Source organism: Micropterus dolomieu, linkage group LG04 (assembly GCF_021292245.1).
Source record: "Micropterus dolomieu isolate WLL.071019.BEF.003 ecotype Adirondacks linkage group LG04, ASM2129224v1, whole genome shotgun sequence".
In the NCBI taxonomy this organism is placed as follows: domain Eukaryota; kingdom Metazoa; phylum Chordata; class Actinopteri; order Centrarchiformes; family Centrarchidae; genus Micropterus; species Micropterus dolomieu.
The window spans coordinates 14082163-14100801 of record NC_060153.1 but is presented as its reverse complement, the minus strand read 5'-3'; the positions used below and the strand labels follow the sequence as shown (position 1 = coordinate 14100801).

At 43.6% G+C, this 18639-nt stretch overlaps 1 protein-coding gene across 2 annotated transcripts in view; it reads left to right on the top strand.

Moving 5' to 3' along the window:
- Positions 1 to 18639, top strand: part of pcdh7a (protocadherin 7a) — a 61522-nt gene that overhangs the window by 10211 nt on the left and 32672 nt on the right. For both annotated transcript variants that reach the window (XM_046046959.1, XM_046046958.1), the window contains one exon: positions 15878 to 16660. In XM_046046959.1, coding sequence (XP_045902915.1) covers positions 15878 to 16660 — 783 coding nt within the window. The remainder of the gene's footprint in view (positions 1 to 15877; positions 16661 to 18639) is intronic.

Here is an 18639-nt window from a genome sequence, read left to right as displayed (position 1 = left end):
TAAGACAGATGCTGGTCCACCCCAAAGACCGCACACCCAAACACAAGAAAAGCAATCTAGTGTATGCGGTCCAATGCAGTGAGGAATGCACAGACCTGTATATTGGGGAGACTAAACAACCACTACACAAACGCATGGCTCAACACAGAAGGGCCAACTCCTCAGGTCAAGACTCTGCTGTCTACTTACATCTGAAGGACAGAGGACACTCGTTTGAGGACCACCAGGTGCACATTTTAGACAGAGAAGATGGATGGTTTGAAAGAGGTGTCAAGGAAGCATCTACACCAGGGTGGAGAAGCCGTCATTGAACAGGGGAGGGGGTCTACGCCACCACTTATCCCCCACTTACAATGCTGTCCTTTCATCACTGCCCAGGAAACTCAACAAACGTAACCTATTGGCCTCAGGTGAAGATACCAACGATGGTCGTTCAGTCTTGGCCACAGGTGAAGATGCCAACGATGGTCGTTCAGTCTTGGCCTCAGGTGAAGATACCAACGATGGTCGTTCAGTCTTGGCCACAGGTGAAGATGCCAACGATGGTCGTTCAGTCTTGGCCACAGGTGAAGATGCCAACGATGGTCGTTCAGTCTTGGCCTCAGGTGAAGATACCAACGATGGTCGTTCAGTCTCGGCCTCAGGTGAAGATGCCAACGATGGTCGTTCAGTCTTGGCCACAGGTAGTCTTAACGACTGTAACGACTGTCGTCACAGCAACCAGGAACACTAACGAACCAGCGGTATCGATGACCCGGGCCAACGACCCCACTGAGGTTAAATAGCTGAGTTTCCCTGCCAGTCAGTCAGAACTGGAGAAGTCCTTTGGATGAGAGACGAAACGTCTTCCAGTATCTTCAACCAAGTCCAGTTGCCCTTGATTTTAACCTTCGTTGGATGTGAAGATTATTACAAATGTACTCAATGCAATGCCAATAAGCCTCCTGGCTTTGTCGGCCGCCACGGTGTTAGACGGAGCCGTTACAGTGTCTTTAAACTTCTCATGTCCTGACACTATCAATGTGCATTCTTCTGGGAAAAATACTGAGCATGCGCCGTTGTGAAAAAACTCCAACGTCGCCCCTTTTAGGCGAACGTCCACCAACTCCACTTCAGTTAACATGGCTCAACTAATCAACATCTTATTCACCGTCGTAGTACAATTGAACTCCAGTGTAGGCGGTCAGAGTTTGTCAAAACCGAGTTTGCCCGATAACCCTGAGTTAACTCCACATGTGTCTCAGTTTAAAGTTCACCTGTCTTCAGTTTTGACCACGCAGGTGAACAAACCGTCGGCCAACAGAAACACTGATGCACTGTGTTTATGAGACGGCATCTGCATTTATACTTGTACTTATTTTAGTTTAATAAATTATACTTGTTTTAACTAAGTACTTTGCGTGGACTCCCTCTTTGTCACATTTCCTGAGCCAGTTTGTGACAGTTTAGAAGTAATTATCCAAGCGACCTGTCTGTTTAGTTCAATATCACAACACCAAACGGCAGCATCGCTCTCACACACTGTTTACAGTTTATGATCACTAATCCATGTCTTCTTAGTCCCAAGTTGGAGCTGTAAACATCATGCCCTTTTGGGGGGGGGCTGAATGCAAGGTGTCCTTTCCAAGAGACTAAACCAACATTAAAACCACAAGTCTAAATTAACACTCGCAATATGATAAAGAACTTAGAAACAATACTACATGAAATACACAGCAGCTTCAGGTCAAACTGGCCAAAACACTAGTGAACACAAACACAGCTCCCTGTATACAACAGATGTAAAATGGCTTTGTGATGAAACTCCATAAGGACTGTAATACTGAGCAGCGTTGCACAATCTTTCCACGCATGATCAATTCATGATCTACTGTATGAAATGAGGCCACCCAGCGAATCTAATCTGCATATAGACGGCAGCTAATATGGCATTTTAAAGTTAGCTTTCGCCGGGGAGGTTTTTCCGAGGCTCCTCCTGAGAGCCGTGGCCTCCTTTAGATGAAGCTTTACCAAAGGCTCATCACTAAAGAGCGTCACTCAGTGACAGCAAATCTCAACAAGCCACTACCTTAATTATTCTCTTTACTTAGGGGAACATGGGCATTTAAAAAAAGAAAAATCTTATTCTCTTTGCCATGAGCACTTGGGGAAAAGTACCTGTAGTGATCCAAAAAGAAAATACCTGGAGCAAGTCTCAAAGGAGTAAAGAGACAGAGAGAGAAGACGTGAAGATGAAGAAAGGCAAATATTTGATAAGTCAAGCAACAGCAGGACAAAGCAAAACTCTCTTGTCACTTCACCACCACTCAAAGCACAATGGAGAAAAACTCAGAATAAAGCAGCAATTCTAAGGAAACAATCCTATTCATGTAGCTCAAACGAACAGCTAAAAAAAAAATAAGAAAAGTCTTCTTATCTTTCTGTGAACATCTCTTTGATTATTTGTTCCATTCATCCAACAGGTGGATCACAAAGAATCAAAAACAGACTGCAAAATGATCCTCAAAATGTCCAAAATGCCCAAATCACTGCTCACTTTCCTCTCAGTCCTCTTTAAAGTGAAGTGAAAATAAGAGATTTCCCAGTTAATCAGGTTAAAAGTGGTGGGGGAAAAAAACAAATGTTTGTGAAAAGCGACGTTTAGGAACTACTTCCTGGTGTCTGAGTGGAACTGTGTCAGGTGTTTGTGGTTTACCTCCAATCAGTGGGTTTGTGTGCTGTTAGTCGCCCCAAGTCCACCAGGGGGGTAACAGCAGCTGCTCACAGTCGATCACTCAGCCTGCTCACATGGATCCAGTGGATTGTTTTTTTTTTTTGCAGCGATGCAGATCAGATTTGAATTAGAGGAAGTAAGAGGATACAGATATATAACACAGCACTCTTCAAACAGATAAATGAACAACGTAAACCACACCTTTAGAGTAAAACAATTTCAAAAAGAGGCGAGGAAAGATATTAATTAAGTCAAGTTTAAATAAATAAATAAACAATAGATCAGAAAAAGAAGTCCGAGCTTGGCATAGAGGTTTGCAGCTTACCTGAAACACTGACACCGTCAGGGCTCTGTTCAGTTTGTTAACACATGTCTTTATAGTCTAAAATATCTGTGTGATGTTGCTTTAACATTTAAAAGCTGCTCCAGACCATGTGTATATTAATGTCTACATACTTTTAAGCCTGCAGTGCGTTAAATGTTAACATGCACATCTTGGGCCACATTTTATCTCAGAACCTCGACCCACTTTCGTTGCCAGGAGATAATTAAACTGAAACCCCTGCGTGTCCTCGGGGCACAATTGGTGGAGTAGTGGACCAATTAAGAATATAAAGCTAACAAAATCTTACTAGTAAACCACTTAATGCTTCTACCAATATATGGTGGAAATGTTTGAGCAGCAGATTGAGAATGCACTTTTTTTGTAATTATTTTTGAAAAGCATAATCTTTTCTAAAGATCTGTGTGGCTCGTAATCTAATCAAACAGTGCCCTCCTATGGCTTAATTAGGTAATCTACATTTTAATGCTTCCAGCGCCACCAAACCCCTGCTGGTAATTGAATATCTTCTTGTTCTCCGGCTCAGTGAGTGACATTGATGAAGCACAGAGGGTGAGAGTTCGTCGGCACAACACTATTACAATTAGACAAACGGCGGCAAGCGTGGAGGTAATGATCGGACTGCCAGCTCAGCTGCACTCCAGAGAAAAACCGATCCGGGACGAGGGAGCTGCAGAGACAAACAGAGAACAAAGATGCTGATCTGCTGTTCTGATCTCGACGTGTTTGCTTCTCTCTTTATCTCGTGAGACTGATTTTGATCCGGAGCAGGACGGGGGGGAAACAACAGAGGATGAAAAAGAATATGTAGAATTGACAGAAGTAAAACAAGCAGGAGGGGGGGGAAAAAAGAGCAGAGAAACAGAAGTGTTCAGGGAGGACAAAAGTTTGGATTAAAAAAAAAACGGTGGAGGAAAGGTGGGGAGCGATTAATAAGACTTTCTAAACTTATTCCTTCATTACTGTGTGTGAAGCCAGAGGCTGGATTGAGGTCCACACAGCCTCATTGAATTATTGATCACTGTATCCCAGCATGGACACACACACACACACACACACACACACACACACACACACACACACACACACACACACACACACACACACACACACACACACAGTCTCCACTACATCAAGGGTTTGGTTTTTTCTGCAGGAGTTTGTGTGTTTGCAGGCTGCAGGAGTTTGTGTGTAACTTCATGGCTGAGTGTTTAGTGTTTACACTACTTGCAGTGTGGGTGTGTGTGTGTGTGTGTGTGTGTGCTTCCACATATCTCTGTGAGGACTCAATTTGAGACATTTTGACATTCTGGAAAGTGAGCGCATTTAAAGTGGTCCTCACAGCTTCCAAGGGCAGTTTAAGGGTTCAGATTTTCCTGTCATACCTGTTCTGAATGGCCGCACACAAAAGGTGATGGTGAGAAGCCTGCTGTCACAGAGAGGCAGAGACCCAATGAATCATACAAACTTGGGTATAACAGGGAAAACTTTCTGAGAGACTCGTTTCAGTTCAGTCTGCACGCACAAAAAATTACAGAAGTAGTGGAGTGATGAATGAAAGAAGAGAGCCTGAGAGAAAATTCAATATCTTACACCTCAGCACACCTGGGTGATCAATGCATTCAGTGGATGTGCTAGTTGAATTTTTGGTTTAAAGTCATAAATAATTTTGAACTCTGATTCCAGTGTTGCAACGATTTGAGGGGAGGGGGTTTCCGATGCTGTTAGACAATCCAACAACACTTCTTGTGGCCTTTAAGGTTAGAATATGTTTAGGATTAACACATCACAGAGTACTGTTTGAGATAACTGTTGTGATTTGGCGCTATATAAATCAATTTGAATAGAATTGAATTTGAAGTCATTAAGATTTGGTTTATACATGTAGTTGTGATGGTGGTATGATGATGAAGATGATCAGCATGCATAGACAAATTGCTAAGCTAGAAATGTGGTGCATACATTTTCAGATAATATACACACTACAAAAATCCACCGTTTCACATCATGTATATAATCAGATTTTTAGAACTTAATGTCCACATCAAAATGAATAAATTACTGATACAGAAAACTACAAATAAAGCCTGGAATTATTTCATTCAGTCACTAACTTGATGGTCCCTCATGCCTTCTTTTCCAAGTTAGCAAATTTAAAAATGTCAGAAATGAATAACTATTCCAAATATTGCTTCCATGTCACGTTTATCTTCAGACTTGTATAAAAGCCTGACATCTCCACTCTGGTGGAGAAAGCACAGAAAGCACATGAACATATTAAGGAAATTTAAGAATCTTTGTTAACGTTTACAGAGGAGCAATAGAGAGCATCCTGACTGAAAACATCACAAACTGGTATGGGATGTGCTCGGAGCAGGACAGGAGGGCTCTGCAGCGGGTGATTAAAACCCCTCAGAAGATCACTGGTACCAATCTTCTGGGGAGGTGCCTGCAGAGCCCAGAGGATCCTGAAAGACAGGACCCACCCTGCCACACCCCGTTCACCCTGCTGCTTCTTCCCCAGTCTGAGAGACTCCTGAATTCAGCACTGCACCATGTAAAATAGTTTTTATGACGTTCACCATTTACTGTATATAATATATTACAGTTTTTACAAGTAGCATCTCATTATACAACCCTGTGTTGTATATAAAAGTTTACTTTAAATACAACATGATAGCAATATTACATGTGTTTGTATTTAAACAGCTTTTCAGTCTCCACAAACACTGAGTAAATCTTTTAGCATGTGTGCACACAGCACTGTGTGAGCTAACTCAAATAAACACAAGTATAGAAGTTCAAAATGTTTGTGCACTTCCATACTTCCAAACCAGCAAATCTGTCGTTCCAGTCATGGACTTTTCAATTAGTTAGGTTTTGCAGGATGCGTAGGTGTCATTTACATATCCCCGCCACTATTTTAAATGGATGGATTTTGTCCCCACCACTTGTTGAAGCATAATTTGTTTAAAAACCATTCTGAAATATAGCTTGCAGTTAAATAAAAAATGAAAATGCCTTTAAAAAAGTTTTATTTGCTCAAGAAGAAAGTATGCAATGAAATTAAAATATAGAAGAAACAAATGTGAAGGTGTAACTTAAGCTAAAAAACAAAACAAGCTACTGATTGTAAAATGATCCAAAAACATGCATTCACCAGTCAGTAACTAACAACTTCTCGATACAGTTTCTTTTTGGCCAAGTTTTCAATTCTGTCTCTTTGAACATGACAAAAGAGGAGAGAAGACTAAATCATGCCACCATGTGTGTTGCCTCAGCAGGGATGATATTACATGAGAAAAGTTGATCTACAGGAGAAACAGATCTGAAAGCAGCACAGAATGACTGAGAGCTGCACTCACTTAGATTCTGTAAGGTTTATATATTTTGAAATGTGACCTGCCACCTGAATTTTGAGTTTTCCAACATTTCCACCATAAATTGGTGCAGAAACGTTCACCAGAATGCAGGAAATTGTCAGGGTCAAGGGTGCGCAAAGCAGGTGAGAGCCAAAATACACGACACTGCGAGCAGAGATTCAGTTCCAGGGTTTATTTCACAAACACACCAGGCAAAACAAAACTCACGGGTACTGGAAGCTGGCAGTATCCAGCATGGCAGAACACACATCATACGACAATGACCAGACGGGGACTGAACAGAAAAAACAAACATATACACCAGGGACTAAGGCTAATGAGGCAGGCAGGCAGACAGCAGGGAAAACAGAGAGGCAGGCAGGCAGATTACTGGGGGAACAGACAGAACACCATCCATCCATCGTCAACCGCTTGTCCTGCGTACAGGGTCGCGGGGGGGCTGGAGCCAATCCCAGCTAACATCAGGCGAAAGGCGGGGTCCACCCTGGACAGGTCGCCAGTGCATCGCAGGGCCACACATAGACAGACAACCACTCACATTCACACCTAAGGACAATTTCAGAGACACCAATTAACCTGGCCTGCATGTCTTTGGATGGTGGGAGGAAGCCGGAGCACCCGGAGAGAACCCACGCGGACACGGGGAGAACAACTCCACACAGAAAGGCAGGGGCAACCGGGGTTTGAACCCACGACCTTCTTGCTGTGAGGGGAAAGTGCTAACCACTGCACCTCCGCGCCGCCCCTACTAAACATATCAGAGTAATATAAATAAACTAATACAGCAGACAGATCACGAATAAACTAACACCAACAGACTGAAGCTAAGACCGAACAGAACTCAGAGCAGACATGAGCAGAAGCACACAGACCAGGAGTGAAACACTTAAGACATGAACTAAAGGTACAGGACTAAGAACTAAGACACCGAACTAGGAACTAAGATACGAGACAAGACAGATACTAAGAAACTTAAAGATGTGGATGAATAAAATAATAAAGGCTACACAGAGACTAAAGCAGAATGATCAAAATCAGATTAATTAATGAAACTGGCAGAGAGCATAAATTGACATCTTGCAAACAGACAAAACCCAAGCATGAACCTATGTCCCCACCACTTTTCAAAACAAAGTGACCCCTTGCCAGGATGCATGCAACCCCTGATCCTGCTTTGCCTTTGTAGCAGCCAAGGCGCCGGGGTTCTGGACTCTGCACGGTCCACATATTCTGGTACATTCTGGCATGTGTGCTTGTAGGCACTTATATATGTGAGAAAGCTCCTCATGTATATTTCAGGCTGTTTCTCCCTGCAGACAAACTCCTCGCTGCTCTCTGATAGAGATGTCAGACACATCAAGAAGCCCCTCCACTGCTTGATCATAGAGCAACGAGGGAGAGAGGGAGGGAGGTTAAAAATGAATGGAGGGATGAACAGAAGTGTGAGAGGGGAGAAGAACGAGAGAGGGAGACACGAGTTCAAATCAATGAAGGCTGGAGGAGGTGGAGGGTCAGAGTCTGGTGTGAGTCTATAGCTCCAACAAGCTAAGAGGGAGTCCATAAACACGGAGAGATAAAGAGAATGATAAAGTGGCCGCTGAACAGCAGAATGAGATGTCTGGACTTAAAAAGAAATGAATGAGGAGAAAATGGAGACAAAGAGAAATGTGCTCCAGCAGCAGCCCCTGCAGGCCAAACACTGAACTGCAGGTGTGCAGAGACGGCGGTGAGTCTGGTTACAGCTGTTTACACTGTTTGCTACTGCACATTAAGGAGCTACGTGCGCAGTTTATACACAAAAACAGGTATACAGTGAGAACACACAGTAAGAAGAGTGAACACTGAGGGTGAGATGAGATGCAATCTAATGATAAACAATTATCAGTGAAAGTTGAAATGCTGTTTCTCTCAGCAGCAGAGTGTAAAAAGTAACAAAACATAAAAGCCTCTAAAGTGTATTTGGCATGATAGATATCTGGCTGGCGTCGGTGATGCGTCAGGGAGCAAGTTTGCTGCGCTGTTGAGTAGTTCACACATAACTACCGGCGATCAATTGCTGATTTATCCCACAGCCGGACGGTCACCGAGCTTGCAGACTGGCAAATTGGGCTTCCCAGATGCAGTGAGCATTTACAGAATGCCTATTCTTTACAAATGTCATGAAAAGAATGCATCTGTGTCACTGAACGTGCACTGAAGTGTGCTGGCTGAGAGAGTGTAAACACAGCCAGGAGAGCAGGAGGCAGATCTGTATGCAGCGCAGGTATCCGAGTGCATTGCCTCTGTGTCAGTGTGTGTGTGTGTGTGTGTGTGTGTGTGTGTTAGCATGTGCCTCTCTCTCCCCGGGGCGTTGTATGGCCATGCTGTGAGGACGGGATCTTTTATCTTGGCTGACGTCCCAATCAATCAGTCAGACACTGATGGAGACCCAGGCTGCCCACACACACACACACACACACGCACATCTGGAGCTCTTAACCCCTTCCTATCAGTCCTTTGTTGAACAACAGCCTTTTTGTTCACAGAGTCCGGAGGACGGTCTTTGTCAGGCCCTGCCTGTGTGCTCTCACCTTTACCACACACTCACACACACACACACACACACACACACACAAACCTGAGTGTGCTGAGGTGAATTCAGGTAAAATCCATTATGATGTCCTTTTGTCGGATCTGCAGGGGGATGAAATCATGTAAACAGCCGACAGAAAGAAGGTCACAGCGTTTTATTTTTTTTCAGACGTATAAAATGTTCTGAAGCCGACGCTTTCAGAGAATAATGAAACAACTGACAGAGGCCAAATCAACTGCACCGTCTCAGCCTGCAGGATCAGACTGCATCTGAGGTAGATTTTTCTTTTGTCACGGTTTCATTTTCTTTTCTTTCCAACAATACACTTGTAAAGTCCTCAGTCCACTTTAACCTCAACCATTAAATGTACTTCTCAATATGTGGAACCGCAGAGATCTTTACTTTTTCCACAAAGACGACAAAAACTATTTAGCTAATTGCTTTTATCAGATCTGGACAATGTTTTGACTCAAAGGGAAAAAACTTGGCTATCTCGATGCTTTATTAGTATAAAAAATACTCTTTGAATTACTGTCACTGGTTAAGACCAGTAGCTTGTCAGACTGAGGCCAGTCACGTGGATTGGACTGGGAGGGACTGCTTAAAAGTAATTGTGGTTTAATTTTGTTAAAATCATTAAAATGCTTAGCGCTGCAGTAAACACTCTTAAATGGACAGTAAACCCGGGGGGACAGGTTTTATGTTGCGGGAAAGACGAATGAAGGAAACCCTCAGGGGCATATTGGATTGAGTCACAGATTGACTTTGAGTCTTTAGGACTCTAATTGTGAACTGGGAAAAGAGAACAGTCCTGGGAAGTAGGTGAATGAAAAAAAGTCCAACAGGAGTCCAAGAAAGACAACAACAACAACCTGTTCTTTCCTTGAATGACTTCTCGGCATCTCCACCACTTTTCAAGGTTCAACGCGTCCTTCTTTTTAAAATAGATAAATCGATTTGAACAGAAATGTGCGTTTCCACCGCAACAATCCGTCTCTGTTCGTCCTCACAATTGCGGGTCTATTTCATGTGCTATTAGTCTCATAGGCGTCTTCGTCTCCGGTGCGGCGGGAGAGACGTTACAGCAGCCATACATCAGCCACAAAAGGCCTCATTAAGTACCTGGCTCCTGTTACCTACAGAGACCAATTAGAACACGGGGAGTAATGGGATGTAATCTCTCTCTGCCAGCGCCTGGCCAATCACGAGCCAGATTTAATCACTTCGGTCCGCTCGTTAATGGTGATGAGAAAGTTGAAGCGAAAACTTAAGTCATTTTTTTCTTTGTTCTCCCCTGTGGCTGATAATGAATGAGCAAGATGGCCGAGGGGGGAAATGAAAGAAAATGAATATATGTAAATATAGAAAAACATGGGACACAGCAGCTTTGACTTTATTCAGTTTTCTGCATTTATGCTTTCAGACCTCCCACTAAACTTTGAATTTTATTGGAGATAGAAGATTCAAATTTAGGTAGAAAAGTTGTGCCAAGGTGTGACTTCCCGCGGTTTGTACCTAGCTGGGCACTAGGAGATTGTTGTTTTACGTGGTCAGGAGTTGATTTAAAGGTACGCCAGTTTCAAGAACAAGGAGACATTCAGACGTTCAGAAATTTGCCTCTGCATTTAAAATAATACATTTTTCTGAAATCTTGTAAGCATGAGTAGGAGTTTAGTCCAAGTGCAGTTGCAGCTTCTTCTTTTTTTTTATCAGTGTAATCATGTAAAGACTGTTAACATTTTCCTTTTTTTGAAGACTTTTGTTGTGCATGTAAGCCTGGAAAATATGTTGAACCACCTAAATTAAATGGATTAATCAGCTTAATTTTCAACATGCAAATAAACTAATTAGACTAAAAAAACTTCTTAGACGTCCCAGTATATGAGGGTTTTCAGGGTATTTGGTGAAACCCCTTAAGACCCCTCATTTTTTTGCTCACTTGATGTGAGCTAGCAGTCAATCACAAGTTAAAGGCTCTTCTTCATCTGATTCCTGCTGCAGTTTTCTTCTTTGACTGATGGGCCAAACACAGGAAGTCAATATATTTGGGTCTTGTTTTCTCCAGTTCCGACTCCCCTGTCCGCCCTACTTTCTCCCTTGATGCCTCCTCTTTCTCTTCCCTCCCTTCCTCCTTCCCTGGCAGCCTGAAATGACTTTGCCCGGTCATGTAGAGCCGTGTCAGAGCGAGGCGAAGCCAGCAATTCATCACCCTGTGCTGCCTGCCTGTCAGTGTTTCTCCACAGTTTTTTCTTGTGTGTGTGTGTGTGTGTGTGTGTGTGTGTGTGTGTGTGTGTGTGTGTGTGTGTGTGTGTGTGTGTGTGTGTGTGTGTGTGTGTGTGTGTGTGTGCAGGAGGGAGGGACAGAGAGATAGAGAGAGTGAGAGCATTAGGTGTGAGTGTTTTAGTAAGGCAGAAGGAGAGAGAGAGAGAGAGAGAGAGAGAGATGGGCCTGTCCCAGTTTTGGCCTTGTAATACAGAGTAGGTTGAAGTATGTTCATTTGAATAGATGTTGTACTTCAGCAGTGTCTCTTTACTGTAGGCCTGAATATTGATGAGGTTTAGGAGTTTTCATTGTGGCAAACAGCTTATTCTGAGCAGAACAGAAAGGGTCATACAGGGGAAAGTAACTGAAAATTACTAAAAACTCTAAATGAATAATGTTTACAGGTATGTTTACAGGTTGAATAAAGGGAATCCAAAATAGAGAAATGAGAAATCTGCTATTATTGAAGAAATGTGTCTGGTCCTCTGGAAGGACTCTACAGAAATATCAGTTAGCTTGAAAGATCCACACTGAAGTGAAGAGGTAATTGACTAGACTCAAATACATTACTGAGATACCAGAAATAACTGAAATAACGGCGTGAGTTCAAATTTAGCTTATGCTTTGCTGGTGGAAATCGTTCTTTGCCCTCATTGTAATGAACTTCCCATTATGCTAAAAAAAACGTCTAACTAAGCTATAAATGCTGGCAGGTAATAATTACTAAAACTTCGTCTCTGGTGTGGCGACGTAATTTGTATTGACTAATAATTAAATCGGCTCAGTGGCCTTGAGGTTACAGTGTTTCTTCTGGGGCTAACAGCTTGTGGTTTTAACCCCCACTTCTCATATTTTCTCAAAGGAAAAGGTCTTCAACTGTCAGATGTGTGCATATAGCGTGACGAGACATTTGAGAGAAAAACAACAGATAAGACACCTCCAAAATTGTGTCAAAGCACTGGTTTTATTCGTACCCCCAAAATACTATGCCATCCTTAAATACATTTCTGTGTCCCTTTTGTATCAGAACACTGGATAAAAGTGTTTTATTGCACTCTGCCTAACCTGAGGACACACCTTACAATGCAGATGTTAGCTGCAAGTGCTTATCTACTGCAAACTATGCACGTGGTCATTTTGTAGTGCTTCCCTGGGTGTTTCAACTTGTCTCAAACAGAGACTGAAATAGAAGCATCTGGGGGAATGTACATGATTTCCAAGTGAGCTGATTTTCCATTTTCAATTATGTTGCTCTATAGTCATTCCAGAAAGTCGCATAGCAACTACAATAACGTTGTGCTTTGTGTTGCCCTTTGAGTTCTCTGTATCCTTATTTTGAACGGCACTTAAAGCTAAATCTTGTGTTTTAGCTGGAGAAAAACCCATCCTCTATAATCATAGCCTGAGATCTTTGACTAACTTTATATGGAGATAACTTGGGTGTCCAAAAAAAGTTTACCCTTTAACAAAGACTAATAACTGAGGACAGTTAGAAGATAGTATTTGAGCACTAGCCAGTAAGTAGAACACATGAAAAGTACAAATTGAACAATCAAGGGGTTGAGGATTAGAATAGAACACTTGGTAAGCGGAGGAACAAAGATGTTGACAGGTGGAATTAACTGCAAAGTGCCTAAACCACCAGGGCCATTGAATGGAACAATAGGGTGTAATATGTTCAAGCCGGTATAAAATCCGTCTTTGATTACAATATGCATAGTTTAGTTTGATTGTAGGGAGGAACTTGGCGGAGTAATTGAGTAGAAGTCATTGAAGAGAGAATACCTCCATCTCATAATGAAGTCAAACTGAGTGGTGGATGGATGCCAGATGTAATTAGGGAAGGAAAACGGCTGCTACTGCTGCAGCACCGCGGCAGAAAATGACTCCAGTCTTTTCTATCCAACAGTACCCGGTGAACCACATGTTGGGTAATTAGCTACAATCTGATGCTGCAGAGATTGAGCTGGAGGAAGAAGGAATTAGAAATAGTTGTGATATTTTAGACATGGTTGTCATTTGGGAAACTTAAAGGTGCTTTGTACATCAGAAGTACCCTGTTCGGTGAATCTGATTAAGCCTTTTAGTGATAATATTTTCACATTCTTACAGTTTGTGTTTCATCTCAGATCAAGAGGTTGTTTTTATAATCTTGAAATGTGAGATTGTTTTCATGTTTCTATTAATATAAGGACTAGCTAACAATTACTAAACTGCAGCTCTATGTTCTTATGATAAGCTCTGAATGCATTTAACTGCAGCTAAGATCAGGCAACTTTCTAAGCTCGGGTCAATAGTGTGGTTAGGGAGAACTCCTTGTCTTGGTCACAGCATCGGCATCTACGGTGATATGCAGATAACAGAATCCTTGGAGAGTGGAACAGATAGATGGTGGTGTTAAGTCCAGCCGGAACAAAGCTCATACAGCAGAATGGAAGATTCCACTGGGAGTTTGGGATGCGTCAGAGGGATGTACTGAAACACAGCGGTGAAGGTGGCTGTGGCGCTTATCCTGCTGGACACTTAACTGTCCTGTACGTGCCTATACACACTTACAGCACATACACCTGCACATGGACAGCTATACAAAGCATGCACTCAGTATCTCTTCATCTCACATGCACACACACACACACACACACACGCACACAAACACAAACATGTGACTTGACTCGCAACCATCTTGCCCTTTCTTTTTCTTCTCTCTGTCACATAGGCCCGCACGCACACTCCCAGACACACACAAACTTGGCTGTTTTCACATTGTATATGCACATATGGCGCTGCATCACAATTTTCTCTCCCTGTGTTGCACACACAATACAACAGACAGTGCAGGGATGCGCTAAGCCAGCAAGATGCCCAGCAGAATGAGAATGGAAAGGAATACTGCAGGCAAAAGAAGAACAATGGGGCTGACGGGAGAGCGGAGCCTGGCGGAGAGGCCCTCTGCAGTGGAAGCAGAAAAATGGAATAGAACCAACACAACTTGCTCAAAAACAATGAAACTTAACCCAGAGATAGATGGTGATGAAACAATGAAATATAACACGGCCCCATTCTTAGCTTGGGGCTGACGAGAAGTGAGAGTGAATAATGTGGCTCTATATGAGTAAGCCTAATATGCCTTGGATAATGCAATAAGCAAGTCACACACTGCAGCTGAGTGAGCAGCACTCTCTGCAGTGTTACCAATACTCCCGATTATACTGTAGTTATTTTATTTGGTTATTGCAAACCACGGGGGCTCAATTTTAACTTCTCTTCTCTCTCACCTTCACTCTTTGCCTGTCTACCGTTTATTCCTGCAAGCCTTATTACCCACCATTCTTAAGGCAGCGAGGATTACACGAGTATATAATTTCAAGCCTTGACAGGCCAAAGGAATTGTCATTTGAGCTCCAAGACGAGGTGTCAAGGCTGCAGAATTAGTTGTCTCACTAACGGACAGCTTACACTCTGTGTGGGCTCGTGTAGGTGCGTGCGAACATATCTGTCTGTGTGTGCGTGTATGTGTGTGTGTTTGTGTGTTTTATGTATTTTGTCTCTGCATAATGATTCTTCCAACATAGTTGCTATGTATTGATTAGATATATTCAGGTTCATGACCCTGCCCCATATTACTAGCAGGGCTCTGCAGAACAGAATTCCACAGCCTCATCGTCGCCAGTCAAACAAGGCTCCAGAACCACTAATGGCTGTGTTTGTGCTTCAGCATAACCAACTTTCTTGTAATGATCCTTTTATTAGTATACAAGTTGAGAGCATGTGTGTGTGTGTGTCTGCGTGTGGTGTGCCCTCAGCACCGTGTATGTTATTATGTATATGTATCATAACGGAAGATTAACGGAATGTTATTTATCACCTCTATCTTAAAGCGAAAACACAAAATATTTTGTAAGTGTAATATATATTGATCAAAAACTATTATGCTTAACAGAACAACAAATTCAAGGCCATAAAGAGAAAGGCTCTAAAAATCATTTCGTAGAAAACACATATTTACAATAGCCTTCTATCTGTTTGTCCATCCAATTCTGCAACAACAAAATAAATGTGATAGCAAGTACTTAACAAATCCACGCCTACGCTGTCATTTACAATAGGGACATTGTTCATTGATGAGACAGAAGATGTGTTTGTGTGGGGATGTAGTCATAGCATGTCTTTTGCCTCTATTGTGCATTTATTGACTGGTTCCCCTACTTTTCCTCTTCTGACCGACCCTGACCTCGCTGTCTAAAGTTTCCTTTTTATTCTTTTAATCAGCTTTAAACAGCATAATCCGAGGCACTTCCTGTACAGATGATGCGAGATCACAAGTGGAGAGTCACAGAAATGCTGCAACTCAGAAGCAAGAGCAATTATATATTTAGTGACACGCTGTGTGTCTGGGAATAATGGAGAAGTTCCCCCACTAAAACACAGTGATGAGTTTAATTAAGTTGAAGATGCTGTTTGATGTTTCTCTGTGGCTCATACCCACTGTGTCATCTTCTACAGTCACTGTTTTAGACCTTTTTCTCATTGATGCTTTGTCTCTTATTTGTTGTTTTTCCTCCTTCACTCTGCATCTTCTCTCACTCTTGTTCCTCTCACCCCAGGTGGCCCGAAGCCTGATGGCTCCACTGTCACTGGACATTGCAGGGGACCCTGACAGCGAGCGTGCATTAGGGAAACAGCGCCTCAGTGTAGCTATTGGTGTCTTGGCGGGAGCCGCCGCGGTCATCCTGGTTATCCTCCTTGTGGTCACAGCTCGGCAGTGCGGTGCTCAGGGCAAGAATGGCTACGAGGCTGGTAAGAAGGAACCAGAGGAAGACTTCTTCAGTCCTCCAGGGGCTCAACCACAGGCCGGCCGAGGCAGGGGATCAGACCGTGGCCGCAAGCCTCGACGGGACAAACGCAATGGAAGTGGCGGTGGTGCAGCTGCAGGAGGAGGGAAGTCAGACAGATCACTCTACAGCGGTATTGTCACAGTCAACGGGCTGCGTCGCCATGCCAATGACGATGATGAGGAGGATATGAGCAGCGCTAGTGAGCGCCTGGCAGCCCGCTACTGCGTTATGGATGGTGACCCTGGCAGCCCACGGATGGGTGGCGGCAGGAGACACCAGTCAAGCCCAGATCTGGCCAGGCACTACAAATCCAGCTCACCTCTCCCCGCAGTGAATCTACAGCCCCACTCACCCCCAGCTGAGGGAAAGAAGCACCAAGCGGTCCAGGACCTGCCTCCCTCCAACACCTTTGTGGGCAGTGGGGGTTGTGTGGGGAGTGCTGGGTCCAGCAGCAGCAGTAGTGGGGGCAGTGGCAATGCAGATGCCATGTCCCTGGGATCTGACCAGTGCTCAGAGTACGGCTGCCAGACTGGGAACAAGTACAGCAAACAGGTAGGAGCTCTGGGAAGGGACTGGGATGGCGTAGTCTCTATGGATCCTCAATTTTGGTTCGCTGTCACCTCTTTATTTAAATCTAGCTTAGAAATCTCAGTCAGCTCTTTCTGACACTTTGTCCGCTCTCTGCCCCCCAACCCAGCTTTATCTCGTCTTATTCACACATCTGCTGACATACTGTAGCGCACACCCCGTTGCTAACGTCTAAACACCTTTTTATCTGCACAAAATTACTGTCAGTGTGTGCGCACGCATGCACATACACTTGTGTGTCTTTGTCAGCATCCTAAGCCTGTGAGCAGTGTGACGGTACCCTGCTGTCACAGTGTGTGTGTGTGCTCCGTGTCAAACATCAGTCCTCTGTTTAGCAAGATCTAATGCGGGGGACATGAGTCAACCCCCTACTATAGCCAAACAATACGCGAATGTGCATTTGTGTGTACATGCATGACTGCGTGTGCGTGTGTGCCCATGTGTACAAATCCCTGAGGAGTTCAGTTGGACTAAGAATGCAGAGGGAGTGGGCGAATAGTTGCTTCCAACAGGGTAATTGGTCATTTTTGGGTTTCTGTCTCCCTTGTCAAGTTGTTATCTTTCTTCTGTTTAGCATATATGTTTACTCCATAAATAATATCAGCTGCATAGATAATGGATGCACTGGCTTTAGTCTTTGCTCTGAATTTTTCCTGCTGACAGATAAATACTGCATAAAGATGGTCACTCACCCCTCTACCCACACAAATACACACGTTAATACACACACACGTAGGCACCATCTATCATCGTATATATACTGACACAGCAGGGTCTCCCAAGTCCATGGGGAGTGCGCCCAAGAGTGATGTTTGAGTGACAGCTAACCCTTCTTAAAGGGGAGGTGTCTCATTTCCTTGACAGACAGCTCTACATTTATCCTCCCCGTGGTGAAAAAGTGCTGATGTGGTCATTAAAAGGGAAGGAGAGGAGCTTCTTAGGCTAATCAATTCATACATGGGCTCTCTGATCCTGCTCAACACACACACACACACACGCAGGAACGCTCATGCATCCGCATACGCACACACACTCCAGAGGTTAATCCATTACGGAGTCAATCCTCTTAATCTGCTGTTCCCAGGGAAAGAAAATGCTTACTGGGAGAGTTTGGTGTTCATGCTTACGTGTACTCAAAACATGCCAGCACACATACAGAAACAAGCAGACACACAAAACTGACAGCATAATGAATTATTGATCGCATGGGGTAATTAACTCCTCTTCTGCAGTGGAGTCTGCCCCCTCCCCAACCAAGCCCACCCCTAAAATATCCAGCAGCCTGTGGTTTCATACACAGCTCTGTGTGTGAGTGTGTGTTTCTGTCTGTGCGTGTGTCTAAGACTTTGGGTGCTCGTGCATGACTGCGTTGACGTACGTGTCAAAATTTGTTAACTCGAACAGTTTGGCGACATGAGCAGGTTTGTGTTGGTGGGTGCCTGTCACTGAGCTTGAGGGACTGCTTATTTCGTGAATGCATATGCATTTTATATGTGAGTGCAAGTGAGAGATAGACTCTGGGAGTAATAGGTGGCGAGTATGTGCCAAATGTAGGAACTGGGACACTGACAGAATTTGGAATAGCATTAGATCAAGAGTGGGAAAGAATTATAGGAGGTTAGGAGGGGAAGAAGATGGAGTAAACGACGGAGGGGTGGCTAAGAATTTCACAGTTACTTTACTGGGTCAGTAAAAACTGTTGATCATCTGAAGTCAGCACATCATCATACCAACAAGTGTGCTCCAAATAAAAAAAATTAAAAAGCATGTAATACAAACTGGGCGTCATGGATGAAGAGCAAGATTGCATGAGAGATAGGCAACAACATGATGTTGGATCTTTTTAAAATCTAAAATGTTCACAGAGGAGAGGGAGATGAGATGGAAGAGGAAGGATATCCATATCAGTGAGACGAAAATGGGTGGGGGTGGGGGGGGGGGGG